Genomic DNA, 23,619 nt, shown 5'->3' on the forward strand with positions numbered 1-23,619 from the left:
TCAATTCTTACCTACAACTGACAAATGCGTTTTCCTTCTCTGTTTTGTAGGAAAACGTATAATTTATCAAAGACGCAACTTTAATTTTCCCATTCCTTTTTCACATTAAAACACTATGTAAAAGAAACATTTTCTCAGAAGATTTGTAGGTCTTCAAAACTAAAAGTTAGAATCTTTTTTTTTCCATTTTGTACTTTGACTTTTTATCTTCCAACAGAAGCAGCTATACTGTTTTTCTCTCTACCATCCTTCTCATTTTCCCATACTGTCGCATACTGTATACTGAGTACTCATAAACTTTTTCTCTATCAGAATCCCATTAGGTGCTCTTATTACCATTTTCTATGCTCCCTGCCCCTCACTCTCTCACTTTTTCTTTTTATCTCTCGTCCTTTTTTTAATGGTTTGTCGAACAGTCTTCCCCGCCATTGTGTCGTACTCACCATCCGCGCTAGTTTCACCTTTTTTCATTCTTCTTCTTCATTTTTTATACTTTTTCTCCCCAATCTGCTCTTCCACTTTATTCTTTAGCATTGTGAACAACTTTTTTAATATTGTCCTTGAAATGTTTTTCTACTGTCTATAACCTCAATTTTTGTCTTTTCTCGTCCGCTTCTCACCTTCATTTCGTTATACATAAACATTTCAGTATTCTCTTTCTTTTTATACAAATTGTTCTTTACTCAGAATTTGTCTCTCAACACATTTTGAATTTAAATTTTTATTTCTTCTGACTCACATCATTTTTTTTTTGAAATTTGCACTTTCGCAATTGCTTTGGTAGTCTCTCTCTCTCTCTCACTTTTTCAATTCCACCTCTTCTTCTCATAGTTTTTTTTTACTAATTTTCAAATCTCGAATAGACTTTTATCACCTCATAATCGTTGCCTATTTCAACATATTCTTTTAGTCACTTGAGTTCTTTTCACATAATTTGTTTTGTTTTTTTTTGCTATCGATACTCAGTTAAAGAAAACAGTAATGAGAAATAATAGGGGAACAGAAACTGCAGAGTGGCCTAGAGAATAAGGCATTATGGAATGAATGGCGACCGCCCCTTTCATCCCAGAGCTCATGACATCCGACAAAGATATCTCACCTCACATCTGCCCCCCATTTCTCTGTATTCAAAGAGACATGAATTGCACTCAAAATGTCACTAAAACTCATTAACTGGAATATTTTGACAGTCATGGGAATAGTCTACGAAAAGGGTCTCTTTTTCAATTTCTTCTTCTCACTAATTTTCAAATCACGAATAGAAATTTATCACCTCATAATCGTTTTAAACTCATTTTGTATTATTTATTTATTTTTAACATGTTTTGTTGGTCACTTCGGTTCTTCTCACTCAATTTGTTTTCCTTTTTGCTATCGATACACAGTTTTCATCAATCTGGGCAAGATTTGTTTATTTCTCCGGTTATCGTTTGGGCCCCCGTCTACTCTTTTAAATATCATTAATTTAGTAGTCAGCTCTCGGATTTCAAAAACATGTAAAAGTTATTAAAGAATCTGATTCGACTTATTATTCTGTTTCTTTATTTCTCCATGCTGTTACTAATATCTCTTCTTGTATAATCTCCCTACCTTCATTTTGTCTAACCTTTTTTTCAATCTTCCTCTTCCATATTTAGACCTCTACACTCATTTTAACCCAGTTTACACTTTGTTTTGAGTCATCCATACACATTTTTCGTTTACCTGCTCACGCGTTACACTACTACCTCTAATTACACCTTCATTTCGTTTCGAATTATATGAACTTTACAAGGGAAGTCGTTGGAGACGCGGCTTTCAAACGATCTATAAATTTGGTCATTGGTTTTTTCGACTACGGGAAGTCCGTTTCTAGCATCAAAACCGGCTAAATGTCTCTACGAGCCGAGTTATGAGCTCTGCAACTTTTCACATGGTTAAGCTTTTTTCACACGGAATTTCAAATCAGTCGCCTATACGCCACCTCGCGGTTCCATTTATGTTCCCCAGCGGTCATTTGTGTACCTGTGCTCGTGCGTTGGAAAAATGAAAACATATTTGCGTATACTATTTTCTGCTTTGGAATTCCACGGGAAAAATGTTAACCATATAAAAAGTTTGAGAGCTCTTAACTCGGCTCACAGAAACATTAAACCGGTTTTGGCTTCAGAAATGGGCTTCATGTAGTCGAAAGTACCTATGACCAAATTTACAGATAGTTTGAAAGCCGGATCTCCAAAGACTTCCGTTGTTCGACTCAAATTAGGTGTATCTAAGCTTATTTCATAACCTTCATTCATTTTTCTGCTTTTCTGACTAACGTCTACGCTAAGGAGGTCTGTGTAGTAAGATTCGGTATTGATTACTTAAGACATGCCTAGGTACTAAATAAACAATCTCTCCACCACCAATAATTTTATGATTCTCTTGAGAAAGTGCAACATCTTTTTTGTGCCCCCATTTTTCTTGTGCTCTCATTTTAATGTGTTCGATGTATCCTCCAATTTCGTCTTTTTTTTGCTTATTTCCCCATTTTGTGTGTTATGTTTCTCGCTCTCTATTTCTCTCTTCTGTACCTTGTCCTTCAATACGAATATATGTCCGCACGCATTATACTTTTCCCGATTGTTCTTTTTTCCTCACTCTTTTTAGTATCTATGTTGAAAATAATGAGCAACGTTTAGAACGACGTAACATCTTTGAAAATGAACGGATTCAACGGATTTCCCGGAGGAATGAATGGTGGACAGAATGGACAAAGTAAGTATTTCTTTTGTAAAAAAAGGTGGGAAAAGAAGTTTTTCGTTAAGTTGGAGATGTAAAAGAAGTGGCAAAGACGTGATTTATATTATAAAATTAGAAATCGGACTTTGGCCGTTTTCAGATTGTCCCATCAAGTAGATTTCGAATGAATCATACAGATTAAAAGTAGAGCTTCATTTTTGTAGTTGACAACTTTTTTGTACGGACACTCCCTAGAAATGTATAACCATTTTAAGAAGACAGCTCAAAAATCCGTCACTGAAATGTGACGATTTGAGGGAGACGTTACTTTCTCAATATGTAACTTGCTAGGGAGTGTCAGTATAAAAATAGTTGTCAACTACAAAAATGGAGTTCTATGTACTTTTAGTCTGTATGAAAACGGGCAAAGTCCATAACTTTTGATCGGTACTGTAGTCAGTTAGAAGAAAAACAAAAAGAGTAAGAAAGGTTCAAATTCAAAATTCAAAAAATTGCAGATCCTGGACATCCGCTCCAACAAAATTTTGGTGGTTTTCCACCGCAACAACCACAACCACAACACAACATGCAGCTGCACCAAAATCTTCTGATGACAGCCATCAACAACATCATTCGTGGAAACCTGCAAACCCCTGGAGGTAAGCTAGATTAGTTGACTCATAACAGAATCAAAAACAGTTTTTTTTTTAAATTCAAAAAATTGCAGGTCCAGGAAATCCACCAATGTTAAATGTTGGTGGTTTTCTACCACAATTTCCACCACCCACACTACCAAATATGGCTCCATTGATGATGGCTCTGAATAGAAGTCGTGGTATCAATTTTCTGAGGAGCCCTGGAGGTATGCTAGATTAGTTGATTCACAACAGGATCAAGAACGGTAATTTTTTTACAGATAGCCCACCAGAAATCGGTATACCGGCATTGGCTCGCCCAACTGCTCCAGGAAACCAGCCAGGGCCGTCGGTCCCAGCTCCAGTCCCAGGGTTCCAGCTCCCAGCTCCATCGTCGGTACCACCTCCAGTCCCAGCTCCACGATTCTCCATTCGAGGTAAATTTGAAAAAATCAGACAGGTGCTTATTCAAATTGAAATATTGTCTTGATTTCAGGCCTCAACCTCGATCTTTCTCCTTCCAACGCCGTCCCATCCACCTCTGCTCCCGGTACATCTTTGGCAATTCCAGGTATGTAGATATGAAATAACAACTTTGCATAACTGTGGAAATTTATTTTCAGACACCCAGACCACACCGCCAGTCACTGTCGAGGCCTGGTGTCAAACAACCTTGTCAGGGCCCAGCAATTGCACGAACTGTTATTATAGAAGTGAGTTTTCATAGTTTTATAGAAAACGTTTATATTTATAATTACTAAAATAACTTTGGAACTATTCACAAGGTAGCAAAAAAAAACAACAATTATTTTTTACTACTAGAAAAAAAAAGGTTTTTGCTTTTTTGCTACCTTGTGAATTGGACCATTAGATTCAATAGTTTAAACAGGATAACTGAGTAGATATATTTATATTTTTATTACTAGACCTGTACTAGAGTTGTATTACTAGAGTCTGGCGCGCCTGAGGCATTGTTTTCTGTTCTGACACGGCAACACTTCCCGCTACTAGTCAACTCATAAGTACGATGTATCAGCAAAATAGCTATAATCCGTTTTCAATTAAAAATTTACGAGAACTATTTCTATTCCTGAAAATAAGAATTGAAATTGAGGTTACACATTTTCAATACATATTCTCACTTTTTCAGAGCATTGCGTGACAGTCAATGAAGCACTCCAGGAAAGTATTCGGAATTCCGATATATATTTTTCTGTGTTTGGTGGAGAGAAGGAGAAGTGGGCGGAGGAGAAACGAGAGTTGGAGTCAAAAGCTGAAACCACGAGAAGCGAGTTGGAGGCCACCAAAAGGGAGAGAGATGGATGGAAATATAAGGTAGATGGGCTGGAGGGAGAAAATCAAGATTTGAAAGAAAAGATGGCGGCGCTCGAAAAGAAAATGAAGCAAATGAAACAAGAGCAAATGGATAAATTGTTGGTGGAGGAAGAAGCGAAAAAGACCATAGAGACAGAACGAGATGAGCTCCAACTGAAGGTCGTCGGATTGGAGGGTGAGACAAAAAATGTGAAAAATTGCCTCACGAGCAAAGAAGCCGAGCTTGCAGCCCAAGACGCTCGCCACAAGTCCGAAATTGATAAAAAGAATGAAGAAATGGTGCAGATGAGAGCAGAAAATCAAGGGCAAAGGACTCTAATGGATTCCATGAAAACCAGGATCGTGCAGCTTGAGGGAGACAATCAGGGGCTCATCGCCGAACGTGACCAGACCGCCACCAATCACCAGAATCAAATGAGAGAAAAAGATGAAGAAATAAAAAGAGTGCGGGAAGCGGCTACATTAAAAGAATCGAGATTGACTAATGAATTAGAAAGAATCACCAGCCAGTGCACAGAATTATTGGAAAGATCTGAGCGAAGTAAAAAAGAAGAAGATGCCGCAAGAAAAGTGCTCGAACAAGAACGAGAGGCCGAAATGGAACATCTGAGAGAGAAAAATGAAAGACTTGTAAAGGAGAAGACGGATTTGGGCACGAAAGCCGGAGTGTCCGATCAGGAGGTCACAGCTTTGAAAGGAGAACTAAAAAGATTGAACTCGGCTATGGGAAGACAAAACATGGACCTCACAACTGCTCAAGAAAAAGCGGAATCTCTGCAGAGGGACGTTAGGAACCTTCAAGGTGCCATAGATGGAGAAATGAACAATTTGAAGGAAACAGTACGGACAGGAGGCGTAACAATCGTACAGCAGGAGAGGGACCTGACTCTGCTAAGAGACGAAAACAAGAGAAAAATGGAAGAGATGAATGAAATGAAGGAAAAAATGAAGAAGATGGAGAAAGACGCTGAGATGTTCAAAGAGTTCGGAGAGCAGCGTGAGTTTCAGTTGGAAAAAATGAATATCAAATTGATTATTTGATTAATTTAGATCGTGCTCTCGTCGAAAAGTTTGATAGCTGTGTGGCTTCGACATCATCCACAGCTCCACCAAAAGATGATAAAGATGACCAAGAACCAGCTGTAAGTTTTTTTTTGACAATTGAATTTTTAGTAGTAAGAGGAATATGAATTGAGTAGGGGATAGACTCTACCATAGTGTGGCTTTTGAGAATCCAGTGTTAAATTTCAGACGAAAAAGCGAAAACGCGATTGAGCTCGTAAAAAAATGCACCCGATGTCGTCGTATCGCTCTTCTAGTCAATGAGACTACCACTGTACTCATTCCTTTGCTGTACTCTATCCTTTCCTTCCTCTTTTCCCTCGCCCACCCACTTTTGTTTCTCTCTAAAGATATTTTGACACCCATAACTCTGTTCCCATATGCTCTCCCGTGACCCTACCTGCATTTTCCCAACCTCAGTCCCCATTCCTTCTCTGCTCATTTTCTCTCCTTTGAATCTATTTTTTTCAGTTTTCCTTCAAAAAAATCTTCTGATTTCTTCCCAAAAATCGATCTTTAATGCCACCATTTCTGTGCTCACCCATCACATTTTCATCCTCTTTACCTCATTTTTTTCTAGCCGCCATTCTCGCTCTTCTTGTCAATAGGACATCCACTTTTCCCATTTCGTTGCTGTATTCCATTCTTTTCTTCCAGTTTGTCCTCAACTTTGTTTCTCTTCAAATCATGTACCCGGGTTATTTTGACGCTCATGACTCTGTTCCCGTATGCTTTCCCATGATCCCCACCTGTGCTCCTCACCTCTTGATTCCTTTTCTTCTTGCCACTCGTTCCCAATCCATTAATATGAATTCGAAAAGATTCCCAGACAATTCTCCAACGGTTCCTTTGATATTATTCCGTGTTCTCATTCCGTATCTCTTCCTTCCTGTGCAATTTTCATCAATCTCTTTTTTCTAATTTTTGGATCTCTAAGTTGTTCATTTTTCATAATTGTCTCGAGTCAATTTCTTTAGTTATCATTCTCATCTGTAATCAACACGCGCCTTCACTATATCGTACATCAATAAATTCTGATTCCACAATTTCTTTCATACTGTTTTTCGAAGAAAGAAACTCGAACAATTTTTGAGAGTTTGTATAATCCTAGTTTATTAGGAATAAATATAAATAAATCAATAGATCCAGAATATAAAAATTGACAATATATAAAAAAAATAAGCTAAAGAAGTACAAAAGAACAGGTACATAGTTCGCTTATATACTAATTAATTATCATATAAGTCAACGGTGCACTAAATATATTATCATAATTTATCACCCTAAAGAACTAATAAAATTAACATAACTAACTACACTACAAAAATCTATTTCGCATCTCGACACTGTTCTTTTAGGAAAACTCAGGTGAGCTCTCAGTATCTACAGTAACCAGGTTTATTGTAAATCATTCCAGGAGTCTTACTTGTGAATTTTATGAAACTATGTTGACATCAGTATAACCAAATCAATAAAGGCACTGAAAATTTTTCAATCTTTTTCGAACTTTGAGCATATTCCCATTTGGAACTCCTAGGGATCAAAAACCGTTTGTATGATAATCCATACAGTATCGGCCAAAAATATATCAGGCAAAGTCGTCTATGTCATTCAAATTCGAATGGAGATACTGTAGTCCGTTATGTTTTGATTCCCAGTCTCCTGCCACCAAGGTTACAAAAACATTACAAAAAATCTCATGAGGTCATTATCCCATACTTTTTCTCTTCTCTGTGTATCTCTCCCTCTCTTCGGTTTCACAGCTAAACTTTTATAAAATAACGTGAGAATAGAGCTTTGTTCACATATCTTTCTTCGAGTACAGACGGCATTCATGGTTCAATTCTAGTGTGTCAAGCAGTATTGTGAAGGCAACAGGAATTCTTCTTGAGTGATCATATCAGGTTAGTTTAGAAAATGTTTATCTGTGTCATTCTTAGTTTAATTCAATATTTTACCTCTGAGTTATGATTTTCAAATAGTCATAATAGTCAGCCAGATGTCCTATCATTGCAACGCCATTCTATTTTCCCGTGTTCTGCAGTAATCCACACTCTCACTGTTCTATCATATCCTTCATTCTCTAATTTTGATTTTTTGATCTCGTTCCACCATTCCGTCCATTTTCAAAGTTGCTCAAATTTTAATTTGTGATATTGCATGTCAAGTTTCTTGGAAAAAGCCTTTGTGATACGCTGCCGTGGAAGTCTTGCAACTTTTTCGATGTTTTCCACTTTGGTTGCTTTTACGGGGTTCTATCGCTTATCATATCTGAAAAATAGTGATAATCTTGAGTTCTTATTTGATATAGCATAATATCTGTAAGTCCCTGCACACGTTTTTTGTGACGTGCCGCCCGTTTGAATTATTTATCTGACAAGTCCCGAGCGCCAAAGAGAAATGCAAACCAAAAAATTTTGTTGCCTTGAAAAAAGGAATTGAATAGAGGGGCGCTCAATCTTTTATCAGTTATTGTTGGAGATCAAATGAAATAGAGGGATGGAATATAAAATAGTTAATGATATTCGCAAATTGACGATGTGGTGATTAGAATTTCAAATTAACTGATGGAATAGAAATGACACTGTTTTCCATTTTTTTGTTCTCATTTTTTCGATTATGAAGAATGTTTTTTCTAAATTTATTATACTTATTCAATAATTCGAATATAGGCATTTTTCATTTCATAATAATCTATCACTTGGCTTTGCTCTTCATATAGTGGGCGTCGAAATTATTGGGTGGGAGGAAAAGAGAACGCATAAATTTTTATGAGGTACTCTGCAAAAGCAGAAAAAACGTTCGAACACTCCCCGAAATGACATTTAATGTCATCCTCCAGAATAGCTAATTCGTCATCTAGGGGAGAGTACTTAAAGAATTGAAATAGAGTCATCTAGGGACCACCCAGGGAAGTTCACTATGCACAATTTCTGTAGCACAGACTAGTACTATTCTTATCAGTTTTACTTTTTCTGTAAAGTGAAGTTTGGCTTCGTTTTTTTATTCATTAAGTTTACTGATAAGATGACTTTGAAAAATCGAACTTTCGACCTTACAAGTTGGGTCCCGCCACGAATACTACAGTAAAACCTTTTTAAAAGCGCATACCGTACCCAATATAGGCAAGAATACACTCATTACACCGTCTTAACATTCTGAATTCGAAAATCTATGATTTACGTGAACCGGCAAAATTTTGACAGATTTTCCTCATTCTCAGCCAAATTTTCGAGGTTTTTGGCCCAAAACTTTTTCTAAGATAGTTTTCTGGATTATACTTTTCCTAGTCTAGAGAAAAATTAGGCTTTGTCGGATCTTTATAGAAATAAAAGTTGGGTAAAAAATACGTTAAAAATGTAAGCTGCTGTCTCTCTGACATAAATTGAAAATAATTCGTTGTTTTTCTAGAGTTACTACTTATGAGTATGGTTTTCATAGAATTATCTTCTTCTTGGAACTTATGAAATTTGTTATACGGTTTCTCTATTTTGTAATAAAAAAGTAATAAAATCATCACACCTCAAAAAGTATACCCCATCTGCATACTTTTTTTCTCCCCCGTACATGTTTACTCGTTCTTTTCTATTTGATTTAGTGGCAGCGCCCGGCGCCAATCCAATACCACACCTTATCAATTGACACTTGTGCATCTCTAGTGCCATAATGGGTAATAAATCGGGAGAAAAAAGTTGAGAGTAGTGATAAGGAAAGAGAATAATTGAACGATTCGTATCGAAAAAGTTGACAAGATAATGAGAATGAAGTGGATGGTTAAAAAAGTTGTACTGGATGACGACGAACTAGTTACAATCAGATTTGCAACAGACTGGGCCAGATATCAGTACAAAAATAAAAAGAGGATTTATGACTATTTTTGATAAAAAATTTCAAAAAATTTCAAAAAATTTTGTGAAAAAACTGTGCACAATTCTTGACTCCGGGCCGGGCAGCGCCCATACTTTGTAAGTCTGGCTACAATGAAGTTATATGACTTGAGAAATCATCGGGTACCATCGAAAATTTGGAATATCATCATCCTACTTCTAAACCAAGTAGCGCCTGTCTGTGTGTCTGTCACTCTACACTACATGTTTCTTTGAAAATCAAAAAAGTCCCGAAAGTTCCGTTCTTTTTCTAAACTTCACCCCCTCATTCAGTTAACTAGGCACTAAATCAAATACTATACATATCATGTTTCTTTTAGGATTATTTATTAGTTTCCAGTGCGAAAAACCACAACTTTCCTTTGCCCTCTCGTATTTCTGTTCTCGAATTGATAATAACAAATTTATTTCATCGAAACAAAATGTTGTATAATGAAAAAAAGAACTGATAAACTTCTAGTCCTTTTTCCTTGGCGCTCATATACATTGATTTCTCTATTTTATACTAATGACTATTTTGTTTACCAGATTAGTGAAGCATAAGTGAATCTAGCAAGTTTTGCGTGCTCAAAAAGGAAACATCTTTTTCTATTAGTGTGTGCATCGAAGAACATATAAAATCGGGTATCCAATGACAACATGTAGGTAGTCAACGTCGAATAAATTGAGACGTCCTCCCTCTTGTGTGTTCTTGTCATCCTTCTCTTGTTCTCTTTTATGGACCCCTCCCGAAATAAGAAGGGGTTGGCGAGGAGCAGGAAGAAGTGATGGATTAGTTTAGGTAGTTTTTAATTTAACGTATAATTATTCTTCAATTGTTTTACATTTTCCCATTTGATATTTTATCACTCATTCATTGTTTTTTCTATTTCGCCCATGTGTATATCATTTTTTATACCTGTGTTTATTCTATCATTAGATCACACTTTTATTATGTGGTAACGGCTATTTTTATGATCAGTTTTTAGCTTAAATCAACTAATAACTTACGAACAATAAGCCACCTTGGTCTCTTCTTTTATTCCAACTCATAAAATTAGGTACCCGTATTCTGAGCCTGAGATGAAACGTTTCGCACCTAGACGACTTTCCAGATAAACTTATTAACACCAGAACAAAGTTTGGTCGGTTTGCAGTTAGTCAATTTATGAGATACAAGCGAGATAGTGCCGGAAAAAGTGCCAACGAGGAACGGGGGAACGCGCCAACAGACAGGACACAGAAGACTCCTGAAGTGTATTTCGTAATTCAGTGTGCATGAATTTTCAGTTTTTTTCTCAGTTTTTACAGTAAATTTTCCCATAAAATTCAATTTTATTATCAGATAAAGCAAAAAGTGCAATTTTCCCAGAGGACCACGAACACAGTTTTATTGTTTATGGTTGTTTGCATAACGATTAGGTCTCATAGTTTTTTCGAGAAAGAGAGGAACCGAAAACTTTCATTCTTCCTTTCTCGTTTCGACTTGATTCGCTAAGGAATGCCATTGAGTCAGTTTGGAGTAATATGACGTGACCTATATCATTGGAAAGCTGAAAAAACGCTGATTTCAAATATATATTCAATTTTTGCCCTCGAGGTCTGGTATTCGAGAAAAACGAGGTCAAAATTTCACTACCACCCACACCACGCTCTCGATATTTTCCATGTGTTAGTAAGGTTTTTGATAAAAATCGCTCAAAAATCTCAAATTTTTATCGAAAAAAGTGGAAAATACATCAAAAATCAAATTTTAATGAGATTTTTCACCTAAAATCACTTTTTTCAAGTTTTTTTTTCATTCTAAAAAAAACATAATTTTTAATGATTTTCACACATAAATAGTCTTTTTGGAGCCAAATGGTGCTCCACACCTTAGAATCGAGGATTTCTAGCAAAAATAGGTTTCAGCGGCGGTCTAAACTATATTTTTCATTAAAAATCGTATCAAATTTCCGTCGAAATCATCACTTTCTTAATAAAGCTATATTTTTCACTGAATAACCACTTTTCCAAAATTTGACCTCGTTTTTCTCGAATACCAGGGTTCGGTTGCAAGAATTGAATAAATATTTGGAATCAGCGTTTTCTCAACTTTCTAATAATATATGTCACGTCCCATATCTCTACGGTCCCTCGGTGACCTTAGGCTATGAAACCACGTTTATTCTAGGACACACGGACACACCGACAGACATTGTATCGCTATGCTACCGTCTCCATTCTTATCACCACCTAGCTGGTTCCAATTTCCACTAACCCCCAATCTGTAACAGCTGGCACTGTTTTTTTTTAAATTTCCTGAGATTATATTATACCTATGGATAGAAATAGATCAACCGAACCAACAAGAATAGCCTCTCATTAGCATCCTAATTATTGAGCTGGCGAGCCCTCGCCATATTCTCTTCTGAACTCATTCTCATATCATTTCCATTTTCATTTTTAATTTATTCCTTTTCCATTTTTTTCCCGTCAAGCTCATCTCTCTTTGACTCCCCGAAGGTAAAAAATGGGAACACATCAATTTTAAATCTCATTCTTTTGCCCTCTCTCCCCATTTTCTCCGGAACCTTTTTCTTCTTTTTGATCTATAAAAAAAGGAGTATGAGCCCCATTTTCCTATTAATTTTCTTTTTTGACGCCCCTGACACCCATGCTGTCCCCTTCTCGTACGTACCAACGCGAATTGTTAAATTGGAATTTTGTAATGTAATCCATCACTTTTTTGTTGCTCTTCTTCGTCACCGACATTTTCGGTTGCCTTGTTTCGGCCACTTAATTTATGGGTTATATCCGGGTAAAAAGAAGGATAAAAGGAGAATGTGAGATGAAAAGATGACGTTTATTTTTTTTCTTTAGTGTTCTCGAGCTGTATGGGGGTTGATTACGGAAAATTTTGAGATTGATATGGTACAGTACATCTCAAAAGTTTATCAACTTTATTTTTCTAACAAACCAACAAAGATATCGGAGTTCGGAAGAAGTGGTTCTTCTTTCACCAACTGTTCAATTGCGTCATTCAAAATAGTACTCCAAAAAATGGGCGTAGTTTTAGTATCTGCCTTCGCCAGCTGTCTGTCTACCGCGTGACAAACGTTTGCATATGTTTCCAAAATCCGTTCGATACTTTGACGAAGCTGGAATCTATGCCGTTATAGAGTTTTCTCGTCCTTGCTTCTCAGCGAGACTTGTTCATCAGTCTTTCATTTTATAGCCTTGAATTGTCTGTCTAGCTGCTACTCTCACTTTTTATGTTTGATATTCTTTCAACACTTTGTTGTTATTTATATTCTTGGAAGCTAAACGAGCACCTCCAAAAAAGAATATCAACTGTGGAACATGTTCGTTGTGCTGTTCGGAATGTGAAATCTGGAATCTCCTTTAACTTTGAAAATACCGGTACTCTTTCCAAATTTCGGACTGTTTCTGTCCTTTCGTTTCCTGCAAATTTCTCGCAACATGATTCTAAAAATTAAAATTAAAAGACAGTTCTTGCGTTCCGTAAGAAAAATTACTAGACTCATGTTGAAAACACCAATTTGCATGAGTTATGTGCATATCATTTGTTTCAGAACATTGTTGTGATGTTTCTAGAATTTCCACTATGTTATTGTTTATCCGTCTGCCCTACGAAAACGACACACTTTGTTGCCGTTCTTGTGTGCATTCATCTAAATTTGACACCAAAAACAAAATCCTCGTAGTCGAATTAGTATCTTCCCCCACATTTATTCCCAATACTCAACTGCATAATCTCATACACAGAGTCAATTCTCTCACCCAGGTGGTTCTGCTCCGACTGTTTTGTGCAATGCACACGCACACCTGCTTGATGACCCTGTTCCTTTCCAAGCGTATTGTGACTCCTGACATCAATCCGACATTGATGTTACGACATTGTTGCCTCACCGTTCTGATAGTGTCTGCAACTTTAAGTATACCATGCAACTCATCTCTTCTCCTCATCATATTGCGTAGATCACTTTTTCTCTCTCTCTCTCTCACTCTCTCTCTCTCTCTCCCTCTCTCTCTCCTTCTCTCTTTCACTTGTTATTGCTCCCGGTAACATATTACACATATCTGACAAATGTTCCAGAGGTTACAATTATCAAGGCGACAAAGTGGACATTTACTTTTGGGGGTACATACATAGTTGATGCTCAAAGGGACAAAGTCTCAGAGGGACACTGGCTCAAAGGGACCCTAAGTTGTTGAATTGAAGGGACACCAAGTTATTAAGATGACAACAGTTTATACTCAAAAAGATAATAACAATGCCAGAAGGGAAAAAAATAACTTAACCGGAAGGGGGAACATTAACGTCTCTTCAACAATGCAGTTTACGGTCTAATTTTTTTAAAAACTTTTGAGTTTATCTAGATGAATATTCAATTCTACCGAAAACATACTGAAGGGAGAACTATCCTCGTCTGTTATGAAGATTTTTAACGTACTGGGACAAAGGCTTTCACAATTAATCCAAAAATTTGAATGCCAATGATGAAAACTCCTTTCTCTTCGAATATATACTGTTGCCCCCTTGAGAAAAACTTCAAATCAAATCCAACAACTTTGTGTCCCTTTGAGCCAGTGTCCCCCTAAAACTTAGTCCCCTTGAGCATCAACTATGTACCCCCAAGAGTAAATGTCCTCTTTGTCCCCCTGAGAATTGTACCCCCTGGAACATAGACGCATATATCTGCAGAAACTCCCCCTCTCACTCATTAATGTCTTCTCTCTTCCCGCCCCTCTTTTTCGTTCTGTTAGTGTCTGTTACTTTATACAATGCAACTCATCCATTCTCCTCATCAAATTGTGTTAACTTTTTTCTCCCCCTCTCTTTTTCATAAGTTCTTGCTCCCGGTGTCGAGGTCTTTGTAGAAAACCACGATATCAAAGAAGACGAAGCCGCTACTTCCGTAGAGATAAAGTGGTTTTGTTGTTCATTATTTTGTAATCATTTCTTTGTGCATACCGTAAAAACTGTATTAGAGCGGCACCTTTAATAGAACGACACCCATTTATACTCAGGATTCATGAATATGATTATCCCCAGTCTATTTTCTTGGTTCTGATTAGAAGCAGCGTAAATAGTAACCTCTAGATCAACAAATAGAAATTTCAAAAAAGTTTTTCCGGTTAACTTTAATGAGTTTCTGAAAGCACAAAATTTTTCCGAAGGGCGTTTGAAAAATAGAGCGATATGTCGCTCTAATACAGTTTTTACGGTATTTCATCACCACCCCCCCCCCCCATTTCATTCTAAAATTATATTGTTTATGACTCAGGCTCCCCTAATCGACCAACCACTATTCCTCTCCGGACTTTTCTAAGTCTCCTCTTTTCCCCACTGTCTCTGTAACTGTCACTAGTGCCTCGTTCCCTCTATTTTCTCAGTTTTTTCTCCTGATCAATAATTTCTGTCTTCCCCCGCTACCTTTTTCCCTTTCCCCTGTTTTGTGCCCCATCATAGTTTTTCCCCCAACTCGCCGGTTCCCCTGACCCTTATTCTGTCTATAAAGTCTAAATAAAACACTTATAAGAACCCGCAGACAATTTTTTCTCTTCTATTCTTACAGTCTAGATGAATATTCAATTCTACCGAAAACATACAGAAGTTAGAACTATATCCCCGTCTATCATAACAATTTTTAACGTGCTTGTTGCAAAAATTTGAATGCCAATAGTGAAAACTCCATTACCTTTGAGTATAAACTGTTGTCCCCTTGAGTATAACTTTGTGTCCCTCAAATACAACAACTTAGTGTCCCTTTGAGCCAGTGTCTCCCTGAGACTTTGCCCCTTTGAGCATTAACTATGTACCCCAAAAAAGTAAATGTCCCCTTGACAATTGTACCCCTTGGAACATTGATTCATATATCTGCCGAAACTCCCCCTCTCACTCATTAATGTCTTCTCTCTTCCCGCCGTTCTTGTCTGTTCTGTTAGTATCTGTTGCTTTATACAATGCAACTCATCCTTTCTCCTCATCAAATTTCGTTACCTTTTTTCTCTCCCTCTCTATTTATCACGTATCTTCAATCTTCTTTAATTTCATTGTGCCTTATTTTGTTATCTTAAAAACTTCTCAAAATTCTATAACTTTTAGAACATGAGTGCACATCCAGACTGTGTCCCAACATATGCAAGTGAAAGAAGTGAGTTCTAGATTAGCACAAAAGCTACTCCCTTTTTCAAAGTTACAGATCAAGAAACGTTCTATGATGAAACCGGAATCGGCGGAACTATATGTCAGAATATTGACCCAAGTTTTCTGACAGCTGAGGAAAGAGAAAAAATGGGTAATATTCATTTGTTTACTATATTTACAAATGTTTTTTTTCAGCGGAATTGAGAAGAAAACATGGAATTTCGGAGCCAGATCGTGTTCCTGGTAAGTGAACAACTAGATTTTTTAAGTATGAAATCTGTATTTTTCTAGAAGCCCAGCCTCGATGTGATTCCCCTGTTTTGGAGGAAGTCGCTGTGGTGACTGTTCCGGAAGAAGTCTGGCAAGGATATGACCCGGAGGCGTTGGTCAAAGTGACAAATTTGATTGAGCTGGAACAAATTAGTAAGATACTCAATTAGAACTGATGCAACAATTTTAATTTATGACTTTAGACACCGAAATTGGAAGAGAGTCAACGGCGTTGCGAATAAATAATAGAGAACTGTCGAGATACATTGAGAAATTGAAACTGGAAAGTAAGAGATTCAAATTTTAGAAATTCTCTAATGATGACTGATTTCAGATAAAAGTATTCAAGAATTCTACGTAGGTCAGCACAAAGCCGACATGGCCGCAAAGGATGCAAACATCGAAAAACAAGAGATGGCAAAGAAAAGAGCTCAAGAGAAACTGAGAGCTGAGAGGAAGAGCAATGAACTTTTTGCTGCACAAAGTGGGTTATTTTTTTTAGATGGTCCCAATTTTCATATACAGTACCGCGCAAAAAAAAGAACTTCTGCCGTTTTGTACGGGAACATCCAAAAAAGTTATCAATCGTCAAAGTAATTTCTCGCATTTGTTGACCTTTTTCAGTGCTAAATGGAGAGATTTTTGACTTCCTGTAACTTCATAAGATGTGTCCGTACAAAAAAGTTGTGAATCACAAAAATGGAGCTTTACTTGTGATCTATACACTCCATAAACAACCGATATTGTGATACCATCAAGCTGACCGTCTTACACTCACAGAGTTGTCCATTTTCAACAAAAACTGCTATGGTCGCGTTCTTTGTGGCCAGTACTGTATATTGATGAATATCAATATGTATTTGCATCAGTTTTAGGCAATTCTGACACGTTTAATTTTCAGACTTCAAATCAATGAGTGATGATCATCTCCAGCACCTCTTCCAGATGATTTCTTCCGAGATGAGATCCCGTGGAATGCGTATGTTTCGAATTCCCGTGAGACACTTTATTCAATTACAGTATTTTCAGATGTTGTTCCAATGGAATCTTCTTCAGGAAATATGTGCTCCATCCAAACCCTTACTCGTAAGTTTTCAATCATCTAATCAAAATAATTATTCTGATTTTTCAGCTACTTCTCAACTCTCGACGAGCACTACACCAGACGTTGTTGTAATTCAAAAACGCCCTCAATATTCGATTGATGCCATTTTGAATCAACCGGATAAGCTGACAATATTCGACGACAATGCTCATCAAGGGACCTCTCAAGAACTACAAATGCCAGCTGTGGGAACCCAGGAGTCAAGTCTCCAAGCATTGAGCCGGCTTCAATTCATGGTGGCAAACCCTGCAGGACCCAGTAAGTTAATTTCAAACAGTTCAATAGAAATACGTTGTTGTTTTCAGATGTAGTGCCCACTGAGCCGCCTATGTCTAGAAAAAGGGGACCTCAAAAACCAAGGGCGCCTCGAAAGCCCAGGGCAATAGAAACGAAACCAAGGGCAACCAGACGAAGCAAAGAATCTCGCACGGAGTTTCAAAGTAAAATGGCGAGAAACCAATCTTTCACTGCAGTGGAGCTGACGCACGAAGAGAACGCCAAGGTTAGCTTCACGAAAAAAAAACGCTTAGAGTTTAGAGAAAGTTTGAAAAATACAGGCGGTTTTCTAACATTTTCAAAATCAATTTCATGATAATTTTAAGTCAAAAGCGCCTGGGGCGGCTTTGACGCGTTTTTTCTAATTTTCTTCCAAACCGCACACTTTAAAAAGCAAAAACACGAAAACTTATGAAATGTATTTCAGAAATTTTTGCAATTCCATGGAATCAAGTTATAACTGCTCGTGATGCTCCTCAATATTTCCCTGTGTTCAAAGAATATCATTGCTCAGATCTCCTTGTTTATTACCTATTTTCTCCAGTGCTTTCTCGGTTCCCTTCTTCTTATTTCCCTGTGCCGCCCTTTTCCCTGTTTGCTTTTCTTCTAGCTTCAATTATTTTGAAAAATCGGTCAGGCTTCAAGATAAGTTTTGTTTGTATATGATTGAATTTTCTACTGTCATTAACTAATTTTACAACCGTTCTCCCCCCTCTTCCATAATATTTGTTTCCTGAAAACGATTTTTTCCTTTTTCGTTTGTATCTTACTATGTAAGTTTGAATGAAGATGTTCGTATTTTAAAAACAATTTTCTTGCGGTTATTATCATTGGTTAATACCATATTTTACCTATCTTTACCTAATGTTCCCTGCTCTTCTAAAACTGGTTTGCAGCGAATTTCTGAATTTCTGATAGTGAGAATGGCGGAGCAACAAGGCGTTAAAGTCAACAAGAAAATCTGGCACAGTAAGTTATTACAACTCACGGCACCGTATCACTCAAAAATCTACTTTTGATGCGTCAGTGCGACGGGAAAAGCGTCAGAAGGCTACTGTGAGAATAACGCGATAAAAATGTTTTGGAAATGTTTTCACCGAAAAAACCAACTTTTTGGATATTAAAATTAAGTTGAGGGGAATTTTTGAAATTGTATTGCTATGAAACATCAAAACTTCACTGAATTCGGTAGAAAACGGCTGATTTACGTGGAAAAAAGGTTTGACTAAGGAGCTTTTTTGAAACTTTTTTGAAAATCCTTCGCCAAACTTAATTTTTTTCACAGTAGTTATTTATGTATACTGTATGAAAACTTTTTGCTATGCGCCTTTAAAGCTACAGTAAGAATTTGCACTGCTAAAGCGTCAGCAATCCCTAAGGTGCAGTGCAACTATTGAATAAACAACTCCTCCCCAATCTCGATAATTCCAGGACCAGTGATCCAGACCCGTCGTGTTATCGAGCCACAAACACCACAATTAGATACCAGAGTTAAGAGTAAGTTGACTTTGAATTTATGAACTTCTGACATTTACCTCTTTTAGATGAGATACAAGACCCAGAAGTTTCCCAAGTCGTGTCTGTTGGTGGGACCAGAAATGAAACACCAATTGTGGCTACAGAAGATGTTGTTGCTCTCACTGATGCACCATCTGCGTCAGTTTCATTGCAAGGACACCAAGTTCCGATAACCAAGTCACAAACCGGATTTGCTCTAAAGCCAACTAGTGGAATTGGTCTGAATGCTCCAATAGTAGCTACTCCAACAGTAGCTGCAGTAGCCACTGTACCCACTCCACTGGTCATGAGCTCGAACTACCAGCCAAATGCTCCCCAGCCTTCAAGTCAACTTGCTCCAACAGAGTTTTTCCAAGCGATTAGAGCTCCAAATTGGAATCCTCAATTGGCACCGAGCCGTGATTCAATGTATGCTTTTACACCCGCTCCACGCCTGACATACCCACCATTTCCGATGGTTCCACCCTCGAATTCTCGTCGTCCTGGTCCTCCACCAACCAATACCACTCCTTCTATGAACTGTCAAATAGTTTCAACTCCTCGAGCTCCACGAACGACTCAACCGCCAAATTTGAATATGTCCAACTCGGGACCTGGTATCTCTCAACCATTGGCTCCACTCATTCCTCCTCAACAAATACCAAACTTTGATCCGTCAAGAATGCCTCATCATTTCCATCCAACACTCATCAATTCCACCAATTCAGCGTCTTTTCCTAATGCCTACCTGCAACAACAATTTCAACAACTGCAACTACTGCAACAACTGCAGCATACATCCATTCCCCATTTTCAAAACACTGCTGCCCACGGAAATCGAACTGGTGTCCAAACGGCCCCTACCAATCAAAGTACAGCTCAGCCTTCTATGCCAGGTAAGTCATTTTTATAAAATTAGGAGTAAAAAGTTATTAAATTCTATGAAACACGAACATTTCCAATAGTTGTTTTGTTTTCTTTCAGATCTCACTAACAACGGCAAGCAGGAACTGGCAATAATGTTTGAAAAGCACATGAAAGAAGGATTGGAAAGTGCAACTAAAATTGTAAATCAACGACAGTCAGAGATCGAAAAAAAAGATGAAGAAATTCTGAAATTGAAGATGGAGCTGCAAACCGAACAGGAAAAGTTAAGAAAGTGTATTGAATCCAATGTGCAGTATCATGGAGACAATGAGGCTCTAGAAAAAAGGGTGAAATTGCAAGAAGATGAACTAGACAAAGCAAAAAGGAGTAATGTGGAAAAATATGAAAAGATAAAAGAATTATCCGACGAGGTTCGATCATTGCAAGCAGTAAATAGGACTCAGAAGGAAGAATACGAAGAGAAAATAACCGAATTCGAGATGTCTGCGGAAGACAATGGAAGAAAATTGGCAGAAAAGGACAAGAAAATCGAAAATTTGGAAAAGAGTCTGCAGACGTCAGAGGAAGAAATCAAAAGTGAGATAGCAAAAAATCAAGATCTCACTGAGAAATTGAATAGAGAGACCACATCTCGTAATTCAGATTGGTTGAATTGGAGCGCCGCCAGAGCAGATGAAAAGAAGAAAATGGAAGAGAGGCATCAAAAGAAAACTGAAAAACTGAAGAAGGACCATAAAGATCAAGTTGCTGAACTTCAAAAGCAGATGGATGGTAGAGATACCAAGATTAGAGAGTTGAATGAGAATAGTGAGAAAGAACGAAAGGAATGGAAAGAAGCAAAAGGAAAGGAGATCAAGGAGATGGAAGAGGCGCATCAGAAAGAAAAGAAGAAACTCAATGCGGATCATAGCTTCCAAATTGCTGATTTTCGACAAAAGATTCAGGAAAGAGAAGACAAGATGAAAGAAGAAAACGAGCAAAATGAGAGAGAAATAGCAGAACAAGACCGGAAGCACCTTTTGGCTCAAAAAACTCTAAAAGAAGACTTCGAAAAAAGGATTCAAGAAAAGGAAAGAGAAATTGAAGCTGGAAAAAATAGAGAGAAACTGCTGGAACCATTTAGATTGGCATTCTCAGAAAGCTTTCTGAAATCTCAACAATATTTCGCAGATCAAAAGAAAGGTGGGTGACATTATTGATACAACAAATTTATTATTGATAATTTCAGCCTACGATGAGTTGGTGAAACCGAGAATAGCGAATGTCGATGAAAAATCGGAAAGCCTTGGAGGCAAAGAATGCAATATGGTGCCAAAAAGCATTGAGAAAGGTGAGCTGGCTCAATTTTAGATTTTTTATCACCTATGTATTACAGATCAACCAAACAAGGATGAAGAGCTCGTTTCCGAGACACAAATCGCTGAGGAAGAGGGTCAACGAGGAGCAACTGGACCTCAGAAAAGACACTGTTCATCATCTAAGCAGGGAAGAGAAACGAAGGTGGGTAGAATTAGAATAGATAACAGGTTTTGACTTGAATTTCAAATATTTTTTTAAGATGAAAAAGATGGAATGATTGGGGGACAACGACACTATTCTCTTCTTGGTTCAATTCAACTCAATTCAATTCTTTTATCAGACTGTCAAGTTCTCCCTCATTTATCTCTCCCCCCTATCCGATAACTGTTTCTCCTTCATTCTTCCTATTTGGAATTCCATTGTTGCCAATGTTAATAGTTTGCTCTCTCCCTCCCAATTTGAAACTTTTCTTGACTCCACCATCACCCATTTCTAATTATTACTTCATCACTCATTTTGTCATATATTTTTTTCTTTTTTCCTATAATTAGCTCTCTTTCCGGTATTCTCTTCCTTCAATCCCCCTGCCATTAAGTCTTTTTTTTCTACCCATCGTTTTTTCGTTTACATATTCCTTCGATTTCTACATTTCTTGGTCAACCTCCCTAAAACATGTCATTTTAATTATACACATATTTTCTAACTTCTTCTGTAGTCCTTTCTCCCTTCTCCTTTTTACTTTTTTGTTTTTTACTGTTATAACGTGTTACCCCATATATCTGCAAAATTGTATAATTACATTTCACGTTTATAATTATTGTCAAATAAAAAAATATAATTTTATTCCCGTTGTGAAGACCTGAGGCCGATAAAAATACGGACAGTCCGTGAAAATTTATTATTTCTCATCAATCTACTCAACTTATCGATTTGTTCGTCATATTCTCTGTGAGTTCTTTTTTTTGAAAAATAAAGTTTTTGATGGCGGAAATGCGTCTACTTTTTTTGGCTTTGTGAGTGGTTTGCTTCAAATTTTGCGTACCTGAAAGTTTAAAACAAAAACGATTCCATTGAATTTTCAGGTTAGTTGTATAAGATGACGTCAACAAACAAAGAACTGAAAAAGCAAGAAATTGTTGAAGTTAACAAGAAAAAAGAAACAAGTGAGTTTGTTTTCTGTTAAATATTCTCAAATCTGGCGCGCCGTCGGCGCGTTTGTTTTTTCGCGGCCACGCCACTCGAGTTCAAAAACTCCAAACAACGACCACTTGTCTTCTATATATAAAAATTATTTTTTTCATCATTTCAGCTCCGAAATCTCAAAATCTTGAAGTGACTGGAATGCCAGAACAGGGACCAAGTGATTCACAACTTCCAATAGTGGAACCTAATGGGAAGACTGCGAAGAATTCAGAAGCTGTTCCCAATGCTGTTTCAGCGGCAGATGAAGTTCCAAAAGTTGTCACTGCACCGCCTAACACTCCACCGAACGTCTTGATTTCAAAGCCTGGTCATGCACAGCCACGTCATCCAACTCCCTCTCCCACTGCTCCAAATGCACCAACGCTTTTTCAAAAACCAACACCAATGCTCAATCAAATTCTAGGACAATCGAATCCTCAATCAACTACCATCGCTCAACAACACATGGCAGCCTCTTATAACACCCTGGCTCAAGAAAACCAATTGGTTCTTCACCCTGCTCCGAGTACATACCCGATTCGTTTGATTCGTTTTTTGCCGCACCAACTGAGACAACAGTATATGAAACAGCCAGGTATGTATTTGTCTAAAAAGGGAGACACGACTATTCCAAAATTTAAGATTTTTTGATCGACTCGGAAAGAAAAGAGAAAGTTAACTTAGAGCTAGGTCTGAAAATAACAGACTTTTAGCGATTTCTACATCCGACAATATAATTTTAAGTGGATTTCAATGTTAAAAACATTAAAAAAACAGTTTTTAGGCTCCGCCCACTAGTTATTATGCACATTTTGTTGTAAGAATCACTGAAATTATTCGTTGAAATTAATATAAACCCAACTGATGCATTCATTATGTAGCTGGTGGGCGGAGTCTAAAAACTGATTTTTTGATGTTTTTAACGTAAAAATCCGCTCAAAATGCTGTTTTCGAATGTAAAAATTATTAAAAACGGCAAAAACTCGCTGATGCACCATATTTCTGGTCTAAAAGTAGGAATTCTAAAATTTTTATGTTAGAAATCGATTTTTAGCGTTTTTAGCGGCCTGAATACCAATTTTTCCCATTTGAAACCAAAAAATCACCCAAATACCCATAAACCCAGCCGATGCACCATGTAACTATTGGGCGGAGGCTAAAAACTGATATAAGACGTTTTTAAAACTAAAATCTGCTTACAATGCTGTTTTCGGACATACCTCCAAGAGAATTTTCTCATTTCCCTGGTTTTCTGAATCGATTCATTTCAAAAATCTTGAATTTTGGATGATTAAGTTTCAGATCCCGAACAAACTCAATTCTTCAAAAACGTTCAATTCAAACATG

General features: G+C 37.3%; 2 protein-coding genes across 2 annotated transcripts; both read left to right on the forward strand.

Annotated features, from left to right (window-relative positions):
- Positions 1-2,684: 2,684 nt before the first annotated feature.
- Positions 2,685-5,948, forward strand: GCK72_007001 (uncharacterized protein; the record flags this gene model as incomplete). The annotated part of the gene is made up of 9 exons (XM_053725930.1): positions 2,685-2,739; positions 3,222-3,362; positions 3,431-3,565; positions 3,620-3,775; positions 3,835-3,909; positions 3,962-4,051; positions 4,489-5,670; positions 5,724-5,815; positions 5,925-5,948. The coding sequence occupies 9 exons, from the start codon at positions 2,685-2,687 to the stop codon at positions 5,946-5,948; spliced, it is 1,950 nt and encodes a 649-aa protein (XP_053590124.1).
- A 9,768-nt stretch (positions 5,949-15,716) lies between these two features.
- Positions 15,717-21,367, forward strand: GCK72_007002 (uncharacterized protein; the record flags this gene model as incomplete). The annotated part of the gene is made up of 17 exons (XM_053725931.1): positions 15,717-15,762; positions 15,811-15,906; positions 15,951-15,998; positions 16,047-16,178; positions 16,229-16,312; positions 16,360-16,509; positions 16,927-17,004; positions 17,055-17,111; positions 17,158-17,388; positions 17,436-17,632; positions 18,303-18,375; positions 18,838-18,903; positions 18,951-19,799; positions 19,888-20,973; positions 21,020-21,121; positions 21,167-21,291; positions 21,350-21,367. 17 exons carry the CDS (start codon positions 15,717-15,719, stop codon positions 21,365-21,367), a joined length of 3,438 nt encoding a protein of 1,145 aa, XP_053590125.1.
- Positions 21,368-23,619: the final 2,252 nt, after the last annotated feature.

Source organism: Caenorhabditis remanei, chromosome II (assembly GCF_010183535.1).
Source record: "Caenorhabditis remanei strain PX506 chromosome II, whole genome shotgun sequence".
Taxonomy (NCBI): Eukaryota; Metazoa; Nematoda; class Chromadorea; order Rhabditida; family Rhabditidae; genus Caenorhabditis; species Caenorhabditis remanei.